This window comes from Pyrus communis, chromosome 13 (genome assembly GCF_041283825.1).
Source record: "Pyrus communis isolate YQ-2024b chromosome 13, ASM4128382v1, whole genome shotgun sequence".
In the NCBI taxonomy this organism is placed as follows: Eukaryota; Viridiplantae; Streptophyta; class Magnoliopsida; order Rosales; family Rosaceae; genus Pyrus; species Pyrus communis.
Genome location: NC_142577.1, coordinates 22,755,338 through 22,778,699, shown reverse-complemented (window position 1 = coordinate 22,778,699; position 23,362 = coordinate 22,755,338). Strand labels below are relative to the sequence as shown.

At 35.9% G+C, this 23,362-nt stretch overlaps 3 protein-coding genes and 1 long non-coding RNA gene across 4 annotated transcripts; 1 reads left to right on the top strand and 3 right to left on the bottom strand.

Annotated features, from left to right (window-relative positions):
- Positions 1 to 1,430: 1,430 nt before the first annotated feature.
- On the bottom strand, positions 1,431 to 2,705 carry LOC137736229 (uncharacterized). The gene is made up of 3 exons (XR_015955209.1): positions 1,906 to 2,705; positions 1,684 to 1,769; positions 1,431 to 1,524 (listed from the first exon to the last, which is right to left on the bottom strand). It is a non-coding gene; the product is annotated as an uncharacterized LOC137736229 (long non-coding RNA).
- A 3,240-nt stretch (positions 2,706 to 5,945) lies between these two features.
- On the bottom strand, positions 5,946 to 8,388 carry LOC137736425 (S-adenosylmethionine synthase 2). Its single transcript, XM_068475694.2, has 2 exons — positions 8,243 to 8,388; positions 5,946 to 7,558 (listed from the first exon to the last, which is right to left on the bottom strand). Exon 2 carries the CDS (start codon positions 7,546 to 7,548, stop codon positions 6,367 to 6,369), a length of 1,182 nt encoding a protein of 393 aa, XP_068331795.1. The 5' UTR covers positions 7,549 to 7,558; positions 8,243 to 8,388; the 3' UTR covers positions 5,946 to 6,366.
- An 8,819-nt stretch (positions 8,389 to 17,207) lies between these two features.
- On the top strand, positions 17,208 to 19,394 carry LOC137738161 (autophagy-related protein 8i). Its single transcript, XM_068477789.2, has 5 exons — positions 17,208 to 17,457; positions 17,569 to 17,624; positions 18,350 to 18,402; positions 18,901 to 19,019; positions 19,109 to 19,394. Exons 1-5 carry the CDS (start codon positions 17,418 to 17,420, stop codon positions 19,195 to 19,197), a joined length of 357 nt encoding a protein of 118 aa, XP_068333890.1. The 5' UTR covers positions 17,208 to 17,417; the 3' UTR covers positions 19,198 to 19,394.
- A 904-nt stretch (positions 19,395 to 20,298) lies between these two features.
- LOC137736446 (BTB/POZ and MATH domain-containing protein 3) lies at positions 20,299 to 22,565 on the bottom strand. The gene is made up of 6 exons (XM_068475711.2): positions 22,449 to 22,565; positions 22,246 to 22,375; positions 21,938 to 22,107; positions 21,548 to 21,833; positions 21,265 to 21,431; positions 20,299 to 20,629 (listed from the first exon to the last, which is right to left on the bottom strand). Exons 1-6 carry the CDS (start codon positions 22,477 to 22,479, stop codon positions 20,475 to 20,477), a joined length of 939 nt encoding a protein of 312 aa, XP_068331812.2. The 5' UTR covers positions 22,480 to 22,565; the 3' UTR covers positions 20,299 to 20,474.
- Between the last annotated feature and the right edge of the window lie 797 nt (positions 22,566 to 23,362).

The following is a 23,362-nucleotide window of genomic DNA, read 5'->3' as shown; positions in this document are numbered from 1 at the left end:
GAAAAACTTTCGGTATTGTTTACTTTTACGAAGAACCACATTTTTACACTAAAAAGTCAATCCTGGTACTATTCACTTTACCTTTATTTTGTCCTTATCGTTAAAACTCAAAATTTTCAAGTTATTTTTATTAGTTTTCCTTATGGCATCTAAACCCGGTTATTCATAGAGAAGCTTTCGGAAAAGCATAAAACTCTTATATTTTGGTTTCACTCGTCTCAAACTAGTCTTACTCGTTGAAATAGCTAACCTAATTAGGAATTGTACACAAGTTTATCTCCTATCATAGAAAGTCAAAGAAGTTTTTAGCTCACAAAAGCACATAACCCCCTATATATTCCATTTGAATCACCATTTACAAAATTTGTACCAACTTTCCAGTCGAAGATGGGATAGTTTCGACAAGTATTGAACGGCTAAGATAACTTTATTTCATACATGAATGGCTAAGATTGAAAACAAGGGTACGTAGACGAATACAAACATCTTCAATGAGAGGATTCACCATTTCTACCTTTGGAAATTTAATTTCCTTATAGAATAGGCGAAAAGTGAAGCGAAAACAATCGGGAAAGCAATGAGAACAATCGTCACGAGGAATAAACGATCATGATGGAAGCCATAGTAATCTTGAAGGAAGGAAGCAACTGTTTTCTGCTCCCCAAAAATCAAAATCTCTTTGTTCATGTCTCCATATTGTGAACTGAGGAGGGCATTTAGGGACCATCATGTAGGAGAAATCCAATAGAACCAAATCCATCACTTGGGAATTTCTGCATAAAATATATATATGGAACATGGTCAGGTAGGCTCACTGTAAACCGCCATATTAAGGGTCCGTTTAGTACTGTTTTTGTAGAAAGAACTTTTGCTTATAAATTATACTTTTTCTATAAGTTGTTTAATAGAGTTACGTTGCAAAATGCTTCCTAGAAAAGCAGTTGGGAGGGCTTCCCATAAAAGCTCTTCAATTTTTACTGCTTACTCTTTTAGTCTTTCTAGAAGTAGTTTTAAACAGGCCTAAAGGGAGAATTAGATTCAGTTACTGGTCCGGGCACAAGGAAGCCCAAAAAAAGATTCAATATGGTGTATGATGCAGGATAGAACCAAGGGTATCGAGAAGAGGGGAATAGATAACTTGGGATTCACTCAACCAGGGGTAACGGAGCACATCGCTAATCGTGGATTCGCTCACACGACCAAGCCAAATGCTTGATTGGGGAAGGAGAAATCACTCACTTCAAATGCACAAGGCAAATACAATTTTAATTCATTCCAAGTCTGTCTTTCAAGGCTTTCTAGTACAAGCTAATTCATATCTTCTGTTTATCAATTCTAATGTAGAAAAAACTTCTCCGTGGTTTTGAACCGGAGAAGAGAAATATCTTAAGAGTGACCCTTTTGCTTATGTGAATTAATTTTCGGTTTCTAATTCTCACCTTAAAAGATTTGTCTAGTTTTCCTGCAAGAGCAAATAAGAAGGTGGTTTTCCCACATCCTGGGGGGCCAAGCAGGAGAGTAAGCCTGCACTTGAAACCATAGTTATGAGTAAAAATCTTTAATACTCCTCATTTGCAAATCTCGGTTAACTTCAGTCAATAAAAACCATCTTCTGGTTCACTATTCTGTCTCGGTCTGCTATACAAGGATACGTAACTCTAGTTTTAATTGAAGCTAGCTTACCGTGATGATTTGATGACACCACAGACATCTGTTAGAATGCTTATCTTTGCTTCGGGAGATTTGCACCAAATTGCCTTTGTGAAAACCTGTTCAAAAGTTGTATCTTGATCAAATTTATAGGATAAATGTCATGAACTTATCACTAAATATAGCTGCTTCAATTGTAATATGTGATGACCTGTTGAACATTTCTCTCCTAAATATTTGTCAAAACACACTTACTGATAAGAAGCTTAGAAGAGAATTCCATTGTGTTGGAAGCGGCTTTCCTCCTACTACCACACACTGCTTCCACAAACAAATTCTTGTGCCTCACCTCCACCGTCGGCAATTTAACATTCACTCTAGGCAAAAACATGTTTGTTAAACAATCAACGAAGGTATGACAACCGATGAGGGTTAAACGAATAATGAAAAGTTTTACATGGCTTCATTTCTTTCGCGTGATTGTTTGTACAATTGACTGAAACCTTCAGCAATGTGGAAGTAGATGAACACTGATTGTGAAAGAGCACTTAAGTAGTCAAATTTTAATGCACACGTACTTACCAGTCTATCCTTTCACGTAGTTTCTGCAGCAGTCGGAGATTGTCATTCTCAATGTGCTTTATGAGCTTCTCTATGAAAAGATGCCTCTCATCTGCTCCTAACTTCGTAACATCAACCACCCTCTTCCCTGCAACGTACTCTTTCCCAATGTTGCTGGCCGCATTATCAGTCTCAGCATCAACGTCGAAAATGGAGCTTCCGATCTCCTTAACCGTAGGCAGTCACTCGATTGCAGCCCACTGCAACTGAACTTCCTCATCCTGCTCGGTGATCTCTTTGTTATCAACCGCCCACTGCAACCCTACTTCCTCATCCTCCTCTATGATTTTTATTTTATCAACGTGGAATGGGGAATTCGGACTTAGTAATTCTTCCGACATTGGGAAGTGAAACGCCACGATATTATTATGGAGTTCATCATCCTCCTCTGTGTCCGAATGGACACTTCTTTCAACTGGTTGTAGCTCCATTGAAATGATATGCTGGTCTGTATCCCAAGGATCCATTCAATAACATTCAAGCGTTAACCAATTCAGTAACGCTCAAACGTTAACCAGTTAGTGAAGGCATATTATGAAACCATATTAAGTTCATTACTTATTGTGCAATATATATAAGTTTGTCGATGTAATCAAAGATGTTCAAGTGAGCTCCATGCAAAGTAGAGAAATTGACCGTGAGTATTGTTCTCTGCGCTAAAACCTTTTTTTTGTTAGTTCATCCCTTTACCTATTTAATTTTCAAAGAGAACGGCTAGTTTAATTTTTTTAATGCAGAAATTAGTACATAAGAAACATAATATTTATATAACATGATATTCTACCTTCATGATTTAGACTTTTTGTATTAACTCCTTTAACTCATTTTTTTCTTTCACAATTTGGGAAACATCGACATCAAAAAATGGAGTGATTCTGTTGACCTTTTCTTATGTTCTCTGTGCTGATATTAATACACCAAATCACTCAAATGTTAAGGCTCTTGACTAGTTAATGTCTATTTTCTGCCATTTAGTACTACGATTTAGTGGTATTTTTCTTTATTTATAAGTGAGAGGTCTTAGGTTCGATTCTCGTCAAAGGCGAATTTAAACCACTAAACTATAACACTAAGTGGCTACTAACAATATCTCTTAATAAGTTTAGAGGTATTCGTCTTCACTAATAAATGAAAAGCCTTGCGTTTGAATTTCATAGATGACAGGTTCAATACGAAATTCAAATTATCATGGTTGTTCCATTATATGATTTAACCAAAGCATATCATCTCTTAGTGTAAATATATCATTGAACTATCATTGAAGTACTTCCAACATTTGTATACCATCTTAATTATCAATTTACTATTACAAAATTTCGATTAATTTTTCTTTACAAACTATAGTGTTAGTAAGTTAAATTGTTAAATGTTAGAAGATGATTAGGGATCGACCCACCACCAAAGTACATATATATGCATTATTGTTTTCCACTATTATGATAAAGTGTAATATACTTCTATATATTAAAAGAAAATTCACTGATACATTTCCACATGTAAACATTAAAGATTGGACATATATAATATTTTTCCCTACTTTGAAAATTTAATTTTCCAATGCAATAGGCAAATAGGGAAGCAAAGACAATGCCAATTGGTAAAGCAATGAGAACAAGGGCCACAAGGCCTAAACGGTCATGGTGGAAACGATAATAATCTTGTAGGATTATTTTCTATTTAAAAAACGTATATTAACATACACATATTATTTTCTATTATAATATGTGTATGTTTATGAAGGGAAATATTCACGAAAATGATCAAAAATCAAATTCTGATGATAAAACAAAATCAAATACTGTCATACTGAAAAACTAATCATTTAAACAAATGAGATTCGAATGTTTGATTATTTAGGCCAATTTTCCTTTATTGATACCCTAACTTAAAGTATAAACTACTTGCACATCCAAATTATGACACATGAATTAACAACACTCTGTCAGTCAGACTTGTTTTACATGAATTGACATGCACCAGTCCTCTTGTTTAGATTTATAAACATAGGAATTTAGAATTTCCGGGTGAAAAAAAAAAAACTTGGAATTTGGGACCTCCAATTCCCAAGTTTAATTTCCATGTAAATAGGTGTCATTTCCCAATTTCTATGATTGAGAGCTTAAAAATAACAAATTCCGTAATCAATTCCATTTTATTTTAGGTTAACCAAACAAGAGAATTCACTAATTCTAGAAAATAAAATCCCGTCAATTCAATTTCCATCATTTTAAAATTCCTTAGTAATCTTAAATTTCTTCATCCAAACAGTGTTAAGAACAATGGAATTTGAAATGAAATTTGTTATTTTTAAACCCTCACTATGGAAATTCAGAAATGACACCTATTTACATAGAATTTAAAATGGGAATTAGAGTCCAAAATTCCAAGGTTTTTTCCCATGCGGAAAATCTAAATTTCTATATTTATGAATCCAAATAAGGGAATTGGTATCGGTTAATTTTTAAATTCCAGCTTTTATCAAAATTCCAAGTTTATTTCCCTCATCCAAACATAATGTTAGTTTAAAAGTGTGAAGATTTTGATTTTTCGATTACAAACTAAATAAGTACTTGAATTCTGAGGCACTTCAACGTATGAACTTGTGCAAATGAATAAGGTCGGCCCTGAGATTTTGGAGGCCCGAGCTAAGCTACCAAAAGGAGCCCTTGAATTCTTAGGCACTCCAATCGGTTGTAGGTTCATATACATTTTATTTTTATAGTAAATACTCATTAATTTATTATTATATCGTGCTCTTATTTAATTAATAATCAACGATAAGCTAAAGATTTTAAGAACGTAAAGAGCAACAAAAATTGATTGACGAATTTAACAAATCTGATAGCGCCAATTGATTCTCTTGTATTCTTCTTGAAATCAAGATCACAATAACGAATATTAGAACCATGACATGATTGATAATAAATTATTGAAACAGAGAAGATATAGCAAATAAGATAGGTAGCTGGCATTTGATAGCGATTTTTCTTGTTAAACTACATTTTTTGTCCATCCAGAAGAAAACCCATTCTTCTGTTGCATGTGCTTTTGTCCATCCAGAATAAGAAATTGTAGGGACTGAAGGCCGCCATTGCTCTTTTGAGATGCAAATTTAGGGACCTAACAAGGGGAAGTAAAAAGCACTGGTAGGACAAAACAAGCCGTTTTAGGAAAACAACTTGGCTACACAGTTCGGATTCTAAGACGGTGGTATCCCAAACGAATCTCATCCGACTGTGTTTAAACACTGCACATGACAACACGTGATTGTTTGAAACATTGTTACCGTAATGTATTGTACATACACATGATTGTTTTGAAGTAACATCATCATCGTGACATATTCAAGACGTATGGTTATCTCGCGGACTAGAGTTTCAGATTCTTAACCAGACTGGCATAAACGTGCTTTATATGCCTCTTGACAGCCTAAAAGGCCGTAACCTCATAGATCTGAAAACATATTTTGTCGGAGAAATTGTCACGAACAAGATATGAACTAGAGTTTACTCCGGGCAAGATACCTGAGATTTTTAGCCGTTAAAGTCATTGAATTCTTGACCAATGATCTAACAGCAAAATTCACATTGTATAACCGAGGCATGCTACAGAACGTAGAAAAAATAATGGGGACTAAAACGCTTCATTGGGTAGAGGGATAAGTGACAAAACAATGAGAAAAAACACATCAATTGTATTAGAAATGCAACTTGCAATGTGCACAATAACAAATGAACATTGTTGCTACTCCACCGCAAAACCACCTCAGTGTCGGTCAAATTTTATTAATCTCTGCGAGCAGAGGTAGCAAAACAACCTTGAAAAAAAAAAACCCCACAACTTTCTATATGTTTTTTTTATGACACCTCCGTTAACCCCTCATAATAATAAACTACTAATGACATAATGACACATTCTTCAAAGAACACGAAAATATAAAAATACCAATAAAAGAAAACCCAAATGGCACAATGCCGGTATAGAGAGAGAGAGAGAGAGAGAGAGAGAGAGAGAGAGAGCAAGAGCAGCACAGGCTTAATTCAATTCAATGTTTTGATTCGATGGGGTGAAGACTGAAGAGCCGCCATTAAAGCTTCAAGCTTGGGGCTTGTCCCACTTGAGTGGCTTAACAACCTCCCATGTGAAGTCGGGGTCATCCCTGCCGAAGTGTCCGTAGGCGGCGGTCTTCAAAAACCTTCCATTGCCACCCCTCTTGAGGTCCAGGTTGATGGAGATCATGCCTGGCCTGAAATCGAATGTCTCCTTCACAATCTTGAGGATCTCCTTGTCGGGGATCTTTCCGGTGCCATAAGAATCAACAAACACTGACAAAGGCTCGGGCACACCGATGGCATAGGAAACCTGCACAATGCACCTCCTTGCAAGTCCATTGGCCACAATGGACTTTGCAGCCTGCCTCACAATGTAGGCACCACTCCTGTCCACCTTGGTTGGGTCCTTGCCTGAGAAGGCACCACCTCCGTGAGCACCCCACCCTCCATAGGTGTCGATGATGATCTTGCGGCCGGTGAGACCTGCGTCACCATGAGGGCCTCCAATCACAAATCTGCCAGATGGGTTGAGATGGAAGATGGTCTTCTCATCAAGGTACTTCTCTGGGATCACAGGCTTGATCACATGCTCCTTGAGATCAGCGGCAATCTCATCGTTTGTCACGGTCTCATCGTGCTGGGTTGAAATCAGGACGGTGTGGACGCGAATTGGGACCATGGCACCCTTGTCATTAAAATACTCAATGGTGACTTGGGTCTTGCCATCAGGCCTCAACCAGGCACAAGTGCCGTTCTTGCGAACCTCAGTCAGCTTGGCACCAAGCTTGGTTGCAAGGACGTGGGTGAGTGGCATCAGCTCGGGGGTCTCATCAGTAGCATACCCAAACATGTGGCCTTGGTCACCAGCACCAATTTCCTCAGGCCTCTTGGAGAAATGACCATGGACACCTTGAGCAATGTCAGGACTCTGCTGCTCAATGTTCACTAGAACCTTGCAGTTGTCGGCGTCAAGACCCACATCGTCTGATACGAAACCAATTGTCCGGCATGTGTCACGAACGATCTTCTCATAGTCCACATTGGCCTTGGTGGTGATTTCTCCGAAGACCATGACCATGTTGGTCTTGGTGCAGGTCTCGCAGGCGACCTTGCTGTCGGGGTCTTGTGTGAGGCAGGCATCGAGCACTGCATCGGAGATCTGGTCACAAAGCTTGTCTGGGTGACCCTCATTGACTGATTCGGATGTGTACAAGAAGGTCTCCATATCTTACAATCTGAAAAAAAACACAATAACATAGCACATAATAAGAACATGCAAATCTACAAGGCCACACGGTTATCAATTCTTCTGCAAACAAAATCTAAAACTTCAACACATGCAAAACAAAATACAGATCCAAATTACAAAATACGACATGAATTACTAAATCAATTGCATGCATAAACTCTACCAGATCTACAATGTCAATCCATTTCTAAAATCTTAATGGCCAACGGTAACAATTCGAGAAAAAGTTCCAATAGATTTGCTAAAAATAATAAAAACCCAGATCCAGATTTGACCAGATTTAACAAAAAATTCGATCTGCAATGTCAAGAGTCCACTTCTAAAATCTAAAACTCCAACAGTCACAATTCTAGAAAAGCAACTACTTTTCCATAGATCTACTAAAAATACCAAAAACCCAGATCCAAAACTTTCCAGATTTCACCAAAAATTCAATCTGCGGTGTCGGTCCACTTCTAAAATCTTATCCAAATGGTAACAAATCGAAAAAAGGGCTGCCATTTTATCCACACAAATTAATAAAACCCCAGATCCAATTTCCACATATTTCCCCAAATCACACACAAAACGATTCGAGTTCCACAACCACCAACTCCAAACAACAGATCTAAAAGCAAATCAAAACGAGACGAACCCAGAAATCGAAACCCAGAAGGGAACTGAGACGCACCTGGGAATCGAGAGAGAGATAGGGGGAGAGAGTAGCTTGAGTAGAGGAAAAGAATGGGTTTTTGTGGTTTCCTCCTCAAGCGGTTCGAGGAAATAAGGGTTTTGAGGTCCCAATTTATAGGGAAATGTGGGCGGCCCACCCCACCCCCCTAAGCTGCATAATTTGGGTTAGATTCATCTCGGTCACGTGGCAGGGGAATCAGGGGGATCAGATTTAATCTCGGCCGTCGGTGGGGGTGAGTTGGTATGTAAAGATTAAAAAAGGGAAGAGGATGATCCATTTCGTAAGGATCTTTCTAATCGTTCATTGTATATCGTACGATCAGTTTTTATCAGATACTATTTGTGTTTAATTTTAAATAAAAAAAATTAAATAATTTATGATTGCATGATACAATGAATGGTTAAAATATGAAAATTTAAGATTCGGATGGGTTTCAATTCCTCAAAAAAAAAAAAAAAAGAAGGGAAGTTTGAGATGGACGGAGGACGCGTTTACCTCGCGGGATTTACCTGTAATCCCACCAACCCCCAGCCTGTAGTGATTAGTCGACGGTTTTGACTAATCACACCCTTCTTTTTTTAGTCAATTGGCCAATCAACCCATTGGAAATCTAACTGCAAGACCATAATTTAGTTGGAGATAGTTGTAACTGACCGACGCCTCTGATTTTAAACTTTGTGTTGATCATAATTTCTGTTTTGTCGTGTTTGGTTTGATATTGTTTAATAACTTCGATTGTATTATGTTGTATTATGTCATACTTGATTGTATTGAGTTCAAACTTAATACGAATACGAGGCACATATATAAATGAAATTCGAAATATACACCCCCATGAAAAGCTTAATATCCAAACCAGAACACCTTTACGTGCGAAGTTGGGTATTTTGTTTGGCCCTATTTTCTGAACAGATTGGTGAGAATTTATATTGAAAGATTTAAAGTTGAGTTGGGTCTTTCTGCTACAAGGCTAAGGCTTTGTTTGGCTTATTTGGGGTTTGTATCATTTTCTGAGTATGGGTGGGTTGGTGAGTTTGTGATTTGGTATTCCATCGTTTTCTATATAATCCTATCTTGAATTTTTTTATTTTTTATTTTTTATTTTATTTTTTATGATGCCACCACCAACCCCCACCAAACTTAGGTAAAAAAAAAAAAAATGTTACTTTCAACTTTTTAACTAATTGCGTAAGGATATTGTTATTGGCAATTAAAAATCTCATTGTGTAGTTTTCACCAGTATATTTTCTTTTTAAATATAAAAAATTTAGAGCGGACAATGAGAATTTTAAAGTATTAATAACAATTCTCTTACAAAATTTAGTTTAAATACAAATCCAAAATAAGTTTAAGCTCAAATACCTTATTTTTAGTTTAGATACTAGTTGAAAAGTTAAACCAACGCCCAACCCTATTATCATAGGAGGCAGATTGTCTGCCCTCCTGTTTGGATGCTTTTTCCATCCCTTCCTATTTGTGCTATCACGATTAAGCCACGTCAACATTTTATATTCCTATTACTTTTTATCTTATTATCTCTATTAAAAAATTAATATAAAATGTTGACGTGATTTAACTGTGACCGCACAAAATATGAGGGGATGAAAAGAGCACCTAAACAGGAGGACAAACAATCTGCCTCTATTATCATAAGGCCATACAAGCCATTTACCTTCTCAATAAATTGCGACTAACATGTCTGTATACGTAATATTTCTTTTAGAGAAGTAAAAAATTGAACTGTGTTAATCGCTTATGGCATATGTCTAGTTTTCAGAGGTCTACACCCTAAGCCCTAAGCTTCTCTCAAGGACCTTTTAAAACCCGAAACGCAAAATGATTAACCAAACACTATCAAACCTTTTAAAACCGTAAGCCCTCTAAGTCTATCCTAAGCTCTAAGGGGAACTTATAAGATCTTATTTGGATGTGTTTTTCAAATGATTAAAAGTGTTTTTAGTGAAAATATTTTTAGAATCAATTTTTAGTAAAAATGCAAGTGAATCCTAGAAAATCACTAATTGGTGCTTCTTGCAGAAAACACTTCAAGTGCTTTTGGAACCTAAAACAATTTTCTTTAAAAGCACTTTTAGTCATTTTAAAAGCACATCTAAACAAAAGATAAAACTCTAAAAGAGTTAAGTTTGAGGATAATATGATAATCTCTCATGTCTTTATTTAGTCATTAATCAGGATTTGACTATAATATATACATGTATGTAATATAATCTTCATTTAGATGGTCATGGACTCATGATGGTTAGATTAAATATATACTAGCATATGGGCACACACAAAATGTGTGAGAATTTTTTTTGTTTTTGTTTTTGAAATAAAGGAGAGAGGAAGAGAGTCATAGAGAATGTGGGAGTGGGAAGCTTTTTTTTTTTTTTTTTTTCCCTTAAATAGATATATGTTAGGATTACATGTAGGTGAGGCTTTGAAAAAAGTAGTAAACTTTGGTTGTGTGAAATTACATTTTTACCCCATATTTCTTATTCATGTTATGTTTTAATTAGAGGGTTAATCTGCTAATTTCATAGAGTTTTGGTTGACAATGAGTGTTTTATTAATTAGTAGAGATATTTACATAATTATCTTTTTATTTGACCATCAAACGATGATTGTATTAAATATTAAGTATTGTAGTTAATTTTCACAAGTCATTGAAATGTATTTTTAATAAAATATTTAGTTAGTCTGGGTATTCTTTATTAAATATAGTGTTTTCTTTTTAAAACATATGTTTCATTTGGTATTTAATTTCTTTGTCCTAATAGGATCAAACTTCTAAATGTGGAATTAACGACACCGATATTGTCTCCAACTTAACCACCTGCCCAATCCATCAGGAGTAGGGTTTTACCACAAAAGGCCTCGGTATTAGTTAGAGTAGGGTAATCATATTTAAACCCCTTGGTTTCATTTCCCACCACCGATGTGGGACTTTAACACTCCCCTTCACGTGTAACCTCATTCAGTGGTTCACACGTGGAGATCCACATCGGTAATTGAGACTCAAAGGTCGGCTCACGTTGGGCCCACTTGTTTTCAATGGAAAACAGTGGCCGTCTCTATATTAATAGTTCAAACTTGTTTCCTTATGGGTGACAAGCTCGTTGGCTTGCACACAAGCTAATTGGCTTGCACGGGCCCGCAACCGTGGGCTCTAATACCATGTTAAAATTTTTGAATTGCTGGGCCCACTCCACACTATTGACACCGATACTGTCCCCAACTTAACCGTCTGCCCAATCTGTCAAGTGTGGGCTTTTACCATAAAAAAATCTCGATATTAGTTAAAGTAGGGTAATTATATTTAAACCCCTCGGTTTCCTTTCCCACCACCACCGATGTGGGATTTTAACAACATTTTTCAATTGTATACTATTTCAGTCAAAGTTCCTACAGAACAAAAAAAAAAAAAAAATAGTCAAAGTTACAATTTATAATTCGTTAGTCATGTTATCCATTTATAATACAACACATAAAATAATATATCACGTAATATTTTCTAAGCGTATCACAATTTTCTTGAGGCAAATGGGACCGCAAGTGGCAAGTGTTGCAAAAGCATGGTACAATTCCAATCAAACGTAAGCGTGGCTACCCAATAGTGCTATATTATGATAAGCAATATTAATTATATAGAACATGCTCTATTAAATCTACAAATTGCACTCCGAAAAAATAATAAATAAAATTAAAAGCTTTGGACATGAGATGTCCGGTGGACGTGTTTAGTGGTGACCTAACTCATATAATTACTCTACAAGGACGTGGTGCCGTGATTTTATTTCTTGTTCTTTTTTGTTTTAGGCCATTCCATTTTCTTAAGTAATTATGTTTTGGCTTAAAACATAATTAAAACAATGGCTTATGTTAAACAAAGAATAGTTCCTTAGATTATCGTGGAGGGGAGGGGACTAGTGAGGCCTTCAAATTTTAAGGGCGTGGAGTGGAGTGACAGTACAATGACAAAGTACATATGAACAAATCCTCCCAAATAATTTTTTTTTATTTTTTCAAAAAATCTATTTCAAATTGAAAATAAACGATAAAAACTTATATGTTTTTATTTAAAATGGTCTGTGAAATTGGCATAATTATGCATTTTGGTCTCTAATATTTAAAATAAATAGAAGTGTGGTCTTTGCGATTGTCCACCGTAAATCATTTTGATCATTCTGTGAGAAATCTTTATTAAATTGAGGATATTTTTGTCAAATCAACATCTCCCTTTGAATTTGTGGTTTCTTCAATTTAATGAGGATTTTTGACATAATGGCCAAATTGATTGACCGTGGACAATCTCATGACCACTTCTATCGATTTTAAATTTCAATGACCAAGGTAAGGAATTATGACAATTTATAAGACCATTTTGGCTTAAAAGCCAAACTTGTATATTAAAAAGTTATATTGTGGGTGGAGTTAACAATTTTGCGGAGGGAGAGAGATGGGGTTTTTCGCTATGGTGATTTGTGGTTAATGGAATGTTTGGGGAGATGGCGGGGATTGGAGAGAGGTAGTGGATGTGCCACAGGATAAGGGTGAACAAAGAAGAGATGGGTAACTTTCGGGTACTGACTTTTCTTCTAGGTTGAAATGATCTCATTGACCATTTAGTACTACGGTCTAGTGGTATTTCTCTTCACATGTAAGTGAGAGGTCTTAAGTTCGATTCTTGCCAAAGGCGAATTTGAACCACAAGCCCATTGTGAGGCTAAGTCCACCTTGCCCTTTTAATGTAGATAATATCATTTGTTAAAATAATAATAATAATAATCCGATTGTAATTAAGTTAAAATTTAGGTAATTTAGGCAAAAAAATCAATAAAAGCTTTACTATTTAACCATATATCAATGATATATTTTTATTAATTAGGCATAGGCCAATGATGAATCTCACATAGACTTTAAGTGATTATAAGTACTTGAAATTTGACTTTTCTATCCATCTTTCATTATCTCTCTTTATATTTTAACACACGTTATGTCCAACCAGCCCTTAACTATCTCATCTTCACTGTTTATTTTCTCTCTCTCTCTCTCTCCCTTTCTTTCTCTCTCTCTCTCTCTCTCTAACAATGCAACAAAGTGTTTGAATCCATAGAACAGGAAACTAACACTGCAATGCAGTGTTGGAATCACATAAACTTTTGAATATCAAAAGTATAATCACATATCAGGAAACAAAACATTGGAACACAGTGTCACCATATAAACTATTTGAATATTAGTGCACAATCATATAATATGAAATAGACTCTGCGTTGCAGTGTCTAAATCTACAGATCGGAATCACATAAACTTTTAAATATCAAAGTACAATCACATAACAACAAACACTGCAACGTAATGTCTGAATCCATGAAAACTATTTGAATATCAATGCACAATCACAGAACATGAGACAGACACCGCAACAAAGTGTTTGAATCCACAGAACAAGAAACTGATATTGCAACACAGTGTCTGAATCACAAACTTTTGAATATGAATGTACAATTACAGAACAGGAAACATACACTGCAACATAGTGTCTGAATTCACAAAACTTTTTTAGTATCAATCTACACTCGTAGAATAAAAAACAGACATTGAGATGCAATGTATAGATCCACAAACCTTAGAATTTAAAATGGAGCACATAACCTAAGAAAAAGACCATGAGCAGTGGCGATTAGACCAAAGGACATAGCCACCATGAATAAACATACACATAGCCAACAAATATACCCAAACCGTTGACCTATACTGCCTTACAAAATATGAAATGCCATGTCATCAAAAAGGTTGTTAGAATATGTTAAATAGTTAGGATCTGTTGGGATAAGGTTAGTCCAGTCAACTAAGATTGTAGGAGTGGGGTAACTCTTGTATAAAAGGAGAGAATGTGAGAATATGAGCAGTCAGTTAAGCAATCAAAAGAATATTCAGATTTTCCTTAAGACTTTACTGTATCTTCGTTCTTCTTCTTCCTTTCTTTTGTCTCTGTATTTTCTTGGTGGTTGTAATACAACCAATACTGTTAATACAAACAGACTAAACCTATTATATGCCCAAACAATTTAATATCCAAACAAGCTCAAATTCAAAACCAAAAGGTGTAGTGTGCAAATTACACCAAATCTCTCAAAAACAAAACTCAAATAACCTAAAACGTAAAAATTGAAGAACAAGAAGATAATAGAAAAAAAAACTTGATCGTAATTTCTAAGGCGCTAGCGCGAATTGTTCGTCAGAATCAGGACAAAAGTATGAAATCATTCCAAGTGGCATAAAGTTAACAAGACAGGTGTTGTGAGGCTGAAAAATAGAGGTCGAAGGTGGTGGGAGGCAATGGAGGTTGAAGTCTGAAACCGTTTTATGGCTGCGAGGCTATGGAGGTTGAAGTCTGAGAGCGTTTTGCGCGGTTTACAATGAGGGAGACGGAGAGGTTAAGTGTTTTAAATGACAATGGCATGAATTGTAACTTTTATTTGATTGAGGTGTTTTAATGTAGCTTAAAGTCTCATTGACATATTTATAGTTGAAATAAATTTGATTGACATATTATCAACATCATAAGACCTACTCCAACCTTTAGAGTAAAACTCAAATTTTAGGTTCTAAACTTACCCCAACTTGTTCCAACCCTTGGGGCAAATATGACTTAAAATCTAAAACTCATTTATGGGGCAAATTTAGCCCAGGATTCCCCTGACTTAGTGAGGCTAACCCACCATATATGTGTATTTTTTTAGTTTTATATTTATAAATTTATAGAATCCAACGGCTAAGATCTAATTTGATCAAATCCAACGGTAAAAAAAAATCTAACGGTTCAAATTTAAATCCAACGGCTAAAGTAATTAAAAAAATTTATTTTATGTCTTTCATATTCTTTTGTAATGTTCTACGAGTTTCATGGTGCCGGTTTAATGATTTTTTAATATTTATCGGAATCTAAATATTTTTAGGTTAAAATGTTCATCAAATTAAATTAGGATAGTCTACATAATTTTTTTTTTTAAGTTACTTTAAGAAAAAAATTATCCTAAATTCATTTTTTAATAATTTTGGACTAAAAATTTAACCCAAAATGGTTGGAGGAGAAAAATTGTTAAAATTTTAGGGTTTGTTTGGTATCTAACTTGAGAACAAAACTCAAAATTTTGATTTTTTCTAAAAACACATGTTTTGATTTAAAAAGTTTAAATCCAAAACCTTGTTTGGTATGCAACTTTTCTAAAACTAATCCAAAATAGAAAAAAGTTAAGTTGAAGGGTTTGATGGGGGCTCTATTATTGTAGTAAATTCCGATCTTCTTGTTGGTGTTTTGAGCTCAAATAATGATCTGGATCTTCGGTGAGATGACGGAGAAGGAGACAACGCTGTCAAGTTGAATCCTTTGAACACGATGCTGTCGATTGAGTAGTTGGGGGACTCAGGGCAAAGCACGAGGTAGAAGATGTTGGCGGGGAGGAGGATGAGGGTGGAATGAGGTCCAAGACCTAATAGAAGAAGGGTTCTAGCAAGTGTAGTTCTTGTAGCGGGTTGCATTCTCTGGTGGCAAGACGCGGTAGACTTGGTCTTTGGAGATCCACAACAGTTGAAAATTTGAGGAGTCGGGGGTGGAGCTTTGTTAAGAAATCAAGCATATTGCAGTGCACAGCAGTGCAGACCTCTGTGAGAAGGTTAGAGAGATGGGAGTGGCTGAATCTCCAAAAAAGAAAAAAAAAAAAATCTAAAAACACACCTTTTGTGTTTTCAACCAATAGCCTTTGTTTTCAAATATTTTTGGGTTGGAATTTTGGAAATTGTTTTCAAATCAAATACCAAACAAAGATTTTAAATTGTGACTCAAAACTTGTTTTTGAGTTAAAAATGTTGAATCCAAATCGAATACCAAACATGCTCTTAAGTTTTAATCCAAAAGTCGGAGATGGTCTAACATTTGATTGATTTTATATAAAATCACCCTTAAAATTTTAACACCAGCTATTGAGATTGAACTAACAGTTCAAAATGAAATGTGCAAATATTACAACTCAAAGGCCCAATTGAGGGCCCAAGAGAAAAACGAAAATGAACCTAAGCAACATTCTAGGTTTTTGAACTTGGCTCGACCTTACGGCTGTGTCTTAATCATTCAATGCTATGGATATTTAATTTTCACAATAATTAAATATTTTATTTTTAATCTCAATTATTTATTCGCTTATTATTCTTGTTACATCATATTAAGTTAAATGAATTTCCATTAATATGACATCAATATTTCGAGTTTTAAAGCCGAATTAGGCCTATTTTACAACATACATTTTTATTTTTATTTTTATTTTTATGCAGGCCCCTGATATGGACCTATGGGCTTGCTCCATTTGCTCGATTTCAAGGATGACTCTCTCAATCTCTTGCCTTGCTCATGAATCTATCCAAATGTTGACCTAGTTCAGATCTTCTAATTTTGTTAAAGGAGATTCTGAGTTTAAATTTCACGAGCTATATTGCTTGATCAAAGAATGTGGCAACAAATACATTGAGAGAAGGCCATGGTTTTAATTTGGATAGTGCTATTCATATCCATTTTTACCTCCTACACGTCATTGTTAATTTTGTCTATTGATTTTCTTCAATTTATTTGATTCGACGACTGAAAACTGAAAAATATATGTAAAAAGTAAAAATAAGTGTATAAATAGAACCACCCTTAAACTTATGCAGGGCCCTTGTCCTATCTTCTACTAACCGAACCAAAAGAATAAAGGATATAATTTCTTGTTTTTGTTAAAGGTCGGGGAAATATCCTGTTGAAAGATGCCATATCCTTTGGGATCGGGATGAATCCGGCCCACTAAAACCGGCAGACTGCATAAAATGCCTAAAATCTCGGCCCAAAAACGACCGAGCAACGTATCGGTTGTTGAGAAGAGGAACGCCGAAGCTTAAAGCAACGGAAAACGACTTGTGAGGTGCGTTTGTGAGCGGTGTACGTAACACTCGTAGCTTTCTCCTCTTCGACACGTCTTTCTCTCTCTTCTCTCTCTCTCTAAACTTTTTCTATAAAATTGGAAGAAAAAGAGTCCCAAAGTTTTGCTTTGATTGATTCGTTTCAGACTTTTCTCAGATTCTCTCTCCTCTCTCTCTCTCTCTCTCAATCGCAAGGAAAAAAGGTTCAAGCTTTATGGGAAAGATCCAGTCCTTCAAGCAGGAGTTCTCATTCGGTTTGATTTTCCCTCCTCTTTTTTCTATTCAATCATTTCAGGAAAAGGTGCAAAATTGTGACTTTTTTTTTTTGTGGTGCTAATTATTGGGTATTTTTGTTTTTGGTTTAGATGAACGAGTTGAAGAATCGAAACATATAATTTCGAAATACCCAGATCGAGTTCCCGTGAGTTTTCAATTTTCTGCAATTTTTAGTTTTATTTTTCTGTGATTTTTGTTTTTGTTGAAAAAATGTGAATTAGAAATGCCAAGATTGTGGGAAATAGTGCACTTGTAATTTGAAAAATTGAAATTTGTTCTTGTTGGTGCTATTGGTTAACCAGAATTTCTAAATTTGTTTACGCGTTTTTGCTTTGTTAAATTATTAATTTATTATTTTATTACAATTTGACTTTGACCCGATTGAGAGATGATAACATTTTGGTGGCTGAAAGATTTTGATGGATGGATGCTTAGAAATGGCAAAATGTTTGTTTGTCTGTTAAATAAAGGACAAATTTTAATTCCTGTGGATTACGTATGTGAAGAATGTCTGTCATTTTCTTTTCTGCAGTTGTTGATGTGTTATGCGGGTTTGATCGCTTTCAGGCAGTTTTTTTTCCAAAACTTTTAGAACATGGAAGTAAATTAAACATGATGATTCCCATTGTCACCCCCGAGAGCTGTGTATTATTGATCGATGTTTTTTTCGTTGCATGTCGTGTTATATCTGACAAACACGGGAGGAAGTGATTATTTTAGGAAGATTTTTATGTGAAAACCGCACATGTACAATCATAGAGCGGCTTAATTTGAGTAGAAGCAACACGGTTGGACTTTATTGGAAGATTTGTTGCGAGCGTTGATACGATGTCAAAACTGATGAGGGTGTTCTTTTTATGTTTTCTGCAGGTGATCCTTGAAAGATATTCCAGGACAGACCTGCCGGAAATGGAAAAGAAAAAGTATGTTTTAGTTGCCACAGTTCTCTTCTGTTAGGAACAAACTTAAATGCTCTATCCCATATGGCTTCATAGTTTCAGATCAAAACTTGTAAATAACACTTCCTAGCATCCAGGAATTTTGATATTCTTATCAGTCAGTGAAGTTTCTGTCCTTATCAGTTAGTAAAGTTTCCGTCTTTAGGTCCTTCCTCCTGGTTTCTTTGGCATACTTGTAGGAATCCTGACTATATAACTCTTCGTTCTTGAAAAATAGACAGCTTGGCTTCTGTTACTGGCTCTGTGTTCTGAGGATCTTTTGAATTTTTTGCTTCCTTTTCTGTCCTTAAGTAAAAGATGCGTGGTTGGATGAATTTCCCTTATCTGCAGTTTAGTATTATCCGAATGTAGATAAAAAGTTTGTAGAAATTGGTTTACTTCGTGGACAATTTTAGCCAATTGTTTATGCATTCTCACTTTAAGGAGAATAACCTCTAACCCGTGTTTCCTTGTTTCATCTAGATTCCTGGTTCCTAGAGATATGTCTGTCGGGCAGTTTATCCATATCTTAAGCAGCAGGCTTCACTTGACTCCGGGGAAAGCTCTTTTTGTTTTTGTGAATAACACTTTACCTCAAACAGGTAAAAAGAGCCTGTTATCCATTGGCCTGTTTAGCGCCTGCATCATTTTCGAACCTTTTAACACTCCCTTTTGTGTATTTCATTTACAGCCAGTCGCGTGGATTCCATCTATGAAACTTACAAGGAGGATGACGGTTTCCTGTACATGTGTTACAGCAGCGAGAAAACCTTTGGTTAGCCTTGCCATCTCCTCCCCTAATCATCTAATCGCCTTGTCCATCTCAGTGACTCGTAAGTATTCATTGTTAACTTGTTGTCAATCCGAACGGGCCCGTGAGGCGTGCTTCACTCTGTATGATCATGTTCGTTGTATATTTGATTCATTGTGAATTCTGTAAAGTTCGTACTTTTAATAATGCAACATTTACCAATTCAGTATTGTCCCATTTTTCTTTCCCGTCCCAATATATTTCCAAACTTTCCTCCGTAAACTACCAGAGTTGTCGCATTGAGGTTGCACTTGCAGTGCCTCAAAAGTGTGCTTTAACCGTCTCACCATTAAAAGAGTAATGTTAAGGAGATCAAATTTTGAAAATTAAATGACATGGATGTTGATGATTGGTTTATTATTATGCGTTGATAGACGTGCTCATTTCTATTGATAACATATCATTTAGTTTGCAATTTTAATTTCTTCAACATTACTTTTAAAATCTGACAGCATAGGTCATCAGGTCGTTAGAATTCAACGACTCTCATAGTGCCAGTTATAGAGTTGTTGGGATCCTTTAGTGAAGCTTATGCAGCGGGGCCCACTGTTGCAGAAGCTGTTGGCCACTCTCCTCCATTCATGAGTGTATTATACGCGCCAAACACAAAAAAAAAAAAAAAAAAAATTCAGAAACGTTGCTGATGTAATATCGACGTCAACCTTACCCGTTGGCCCAAGTGGGCATTTGGGCAAGCTTTGCATGTCTCACCAGTTGCCCTCGGCCTGCTGTAGGTGGGTTTCGTGGTTGAAGGGCATTTTCCAAGCCCTTGCCCTTTGACAATGAGTGAAAATGCTCTAAACCAAGATCTAGCAGTGAAAAAGTCTCGTGTATTGTATTTCTATGCTCCACTGCACAATAAAATTTTTGAAAGAAAAAAAAAAAATGAGAGTTTTAACGAAAAGCCTATGGTACTGTTCACTTTAACGAAAAATTATATTTTTACACTAAAAAGTCAAACATGGTACTATTCATTTTACCCTTTATTTTGTCCTTATCGTTAAAACTAAAAGTTTTCAAACCATTTTTATTAGTTTTCCTAAAAAGAAATTGAAAACAAGAAGAGCATATGAAGAATAGAGAATGATGTATTTATTCCTCATGAAGGTCGGAAGCAATACTTTCATACAGACGACTAACTAACAAGTCTAGTGAATATGGTTTTAACAGCTTATTTGACATTTTTTAGTATTTTACGCCCCCATAGTTTCACACAGCAGACATTTATTACTGTTTTACAATTCCGCTACAGTGCACTAGTAATTCCATGGACAGTGACCTCTGCCTCAATGATGCAAGTATCCTTCGACACAAGCCCCATGCTAGCCTGATTCAATAATCCCAGTGTAATGAATCTCCACCATCCCCACTCCGAATTTGAGGCACTAAACCAGTAATTTGCTACAACCACCAAAAATATTATCAGTTTACAAGTATTTTGGATTAAAACACACACATAGGTTGCAAACTTTTAATAAAAAATAGAACTAGGTGGCAGTAAACAGATTAAATTGTCGTTTGTGTACGATTTATCGTCCTTTTAATGTTGCTCAAAATATTCAGTTGCCTTCTACTAGAAACAAGAGTCAACATCCCGCAACATTTTGCAACAACCAACCAAAAAGTTGTGAACGTTTTCAGTGGGTTGTAATAAAAAATTCTCGATATCAACTTTCCACTGAACGAGAGTTCAACAATGAGCATCACCATCGTCGTTGCCATCGAGATTCAAACGTCACGAAGAACTCGAGCACCCGTGTTTGTCCATGGGTTGAATTTCATTAGGGGGCGCCAATAAAATCACCCTTTAATAAGGAAAACTAACGAAAAGTTAAAAAAATTTTCTTTTTAATGAAAAGTTCTTTTTAAAGGTATAGTAAATAGTACTAGGAAAAAGTATAAATATGATTTTTCGTTAAAAATAAACAGTACCGGGAGTGTTTTGTTAAACCTTCCCTTAATTTTAAAGTTTGTAACATGTTCAAATCCTTATTTCCTCATATGATTATGTAGCAACAGGAATACCGAATCTTTACCTTTAGCAAACTGATGCCTGGCATTCACCTGGTCTAGGAGGCGTAGGGTAAACTCTGCATATATTTTACAGCCAGGAGGAAGAGATTTCGGTTCGGCTAACGCCAGATAAAGAGCCAGATGGGTACCAATTCCATTGCCTTTTCCCTTGGGATAGAGCTGTATCTTCCTGCAAAGCAACCAATATATTTACAAAACTTTTACTTGACTCTGCTTAAGTCTCCGATGTCTTCGAGAAAATTTCTTATACAGGAAGCGAAGTCTAACTAGTTTAGGGTTACATACCATTTATGGTCTCCGGCAGTGAATACTTTTGAGTCGTAGGATTCACCGCCTAGCTTTGAGAAGTTGTCAATCCTCCAAATATTCTTGTACATAACAGGATCCTTTACCATCGATAGACACTCTCCTTTGTCTGTCCTGCTCTCTTTAGAAACAAAGACCTCCGCCCCGAACACACATGTGTCATCAATGAGGAATCCATTGGAAGCTTCATTGAAAACTTTGTGCGAGAGAAATTGATCGAACCCCCATTCAGGTTTCATCCCATGAAAGCGCCTTTCCTTTTGTTCTAAGCAATGCACAGGGAAAACATGTAAGAAAATGAGGCGATGCTTCGCAATTATGAGAACAATAAGCTTGTTTATATTTTGAATTGAATGAAAGAAATAGTACCTTGAAAAACAAAGTAGTTCCCGTTGTTCTGATCGAGCGAAAACAACCTGAAAACAGCATACACTTCCGAAGAAACTTGGAGAGCATTTGATCCTGACATTACCAAGTAGAGAGAGATGTGCTCTTTTACATTCCTATTCTTGTTTCCATTTGGATAGAAAACCAGTTTCCTGCAGCAAAACAACAAATTATAGTACTCTAAATTAAGTAGCTCGAAAATTAGAAGAAAATACTAGCAATTATTGCAAAGCTTACAAAAAATGAAACAGTAAGGATTTGTTCTTAGAAATTGAGAGAAAGGATTGTACCATTTGTATCCTCCGGCTTCAAAGTCCCCGGATTCATATTTCTCCACTGAGTTTTTGGTGAGCAATGAAACCGACTGGATTTTTACTGTGTAATGAGTTGGTGGTGCATCAGAAATTGTTCTCAAAATCCCTGAAATAAAATTTGTACATTAGTTAATGCTTTCAACTCCAACACACTCAAGCAAACAGATAGAGCATCTTACCATCTTGGTCATCGAAGTTAAGACTAGTCATGTCGATAAACTTAATTTTTACCGATGATTCGATTACAAAGAATTCAACCGGTTTTCAGTTGCAGAACAAACTATGTTTTGCCACTTTTATTAAGGAAATATTAAAGGTGTTATTCCTAACTTGAAACCTTTTTGAAGATTGAACTGTTATGCTTTGCTTCTAAAGGGTTACCCTTGTTTCATTGAAAAGGTATCCAATACCTGTTAAGGAACAATGTTTAAGGTTTAGCATTGTCGAACAAGTTAAGATTAGACTAGCCAAACAAAGTTTTTAGCTAAACACGAGATGCTACTTGAAATTTACCGGTCAAGACTCGACATATTTCTCACACGACAGATTTTGAACGCCACTTTTAGTACAAGTGGGAAGGGGCTGCAGCTCTAGGGTTCTATAGAACGCCACTTTAATTTAGTACAAACCATATCATGGACGCAGAACTTCATTCGTATTCATAAGTTGATTAACAGCATTTTAACAATATCCGAAATCTAATACAAGCTGACTATAGTGCTTCCGCAATTCCATGGACAGTGACCTCTGCCTCCACTACGCAAGTATCCTTCACCACAAACCCCTTGCGTGCGATTGAGAGGCACTACACCAGTGGTCATCTACACAGAAGAAATAAACCCTCATGTTATATGACATTATATACAGTTAAACACTCAGCGTACCAGGCCGATCTTTTACCTTCTTTAAACTCATGCATGCATTCTTGAGAATTGATAGACACTCTCCATTTCCTGTTCTTCTTTCTTTACAAACAAAGACGTCCGTTCCAAACACACAGTGATCATCTACAAAGGTTGCCTACTTATTAGCCTTAACTGACCTCACATGACGAGGTGAAATGTTAAAAAATGTGCGTGCCAGTGGCTCAATA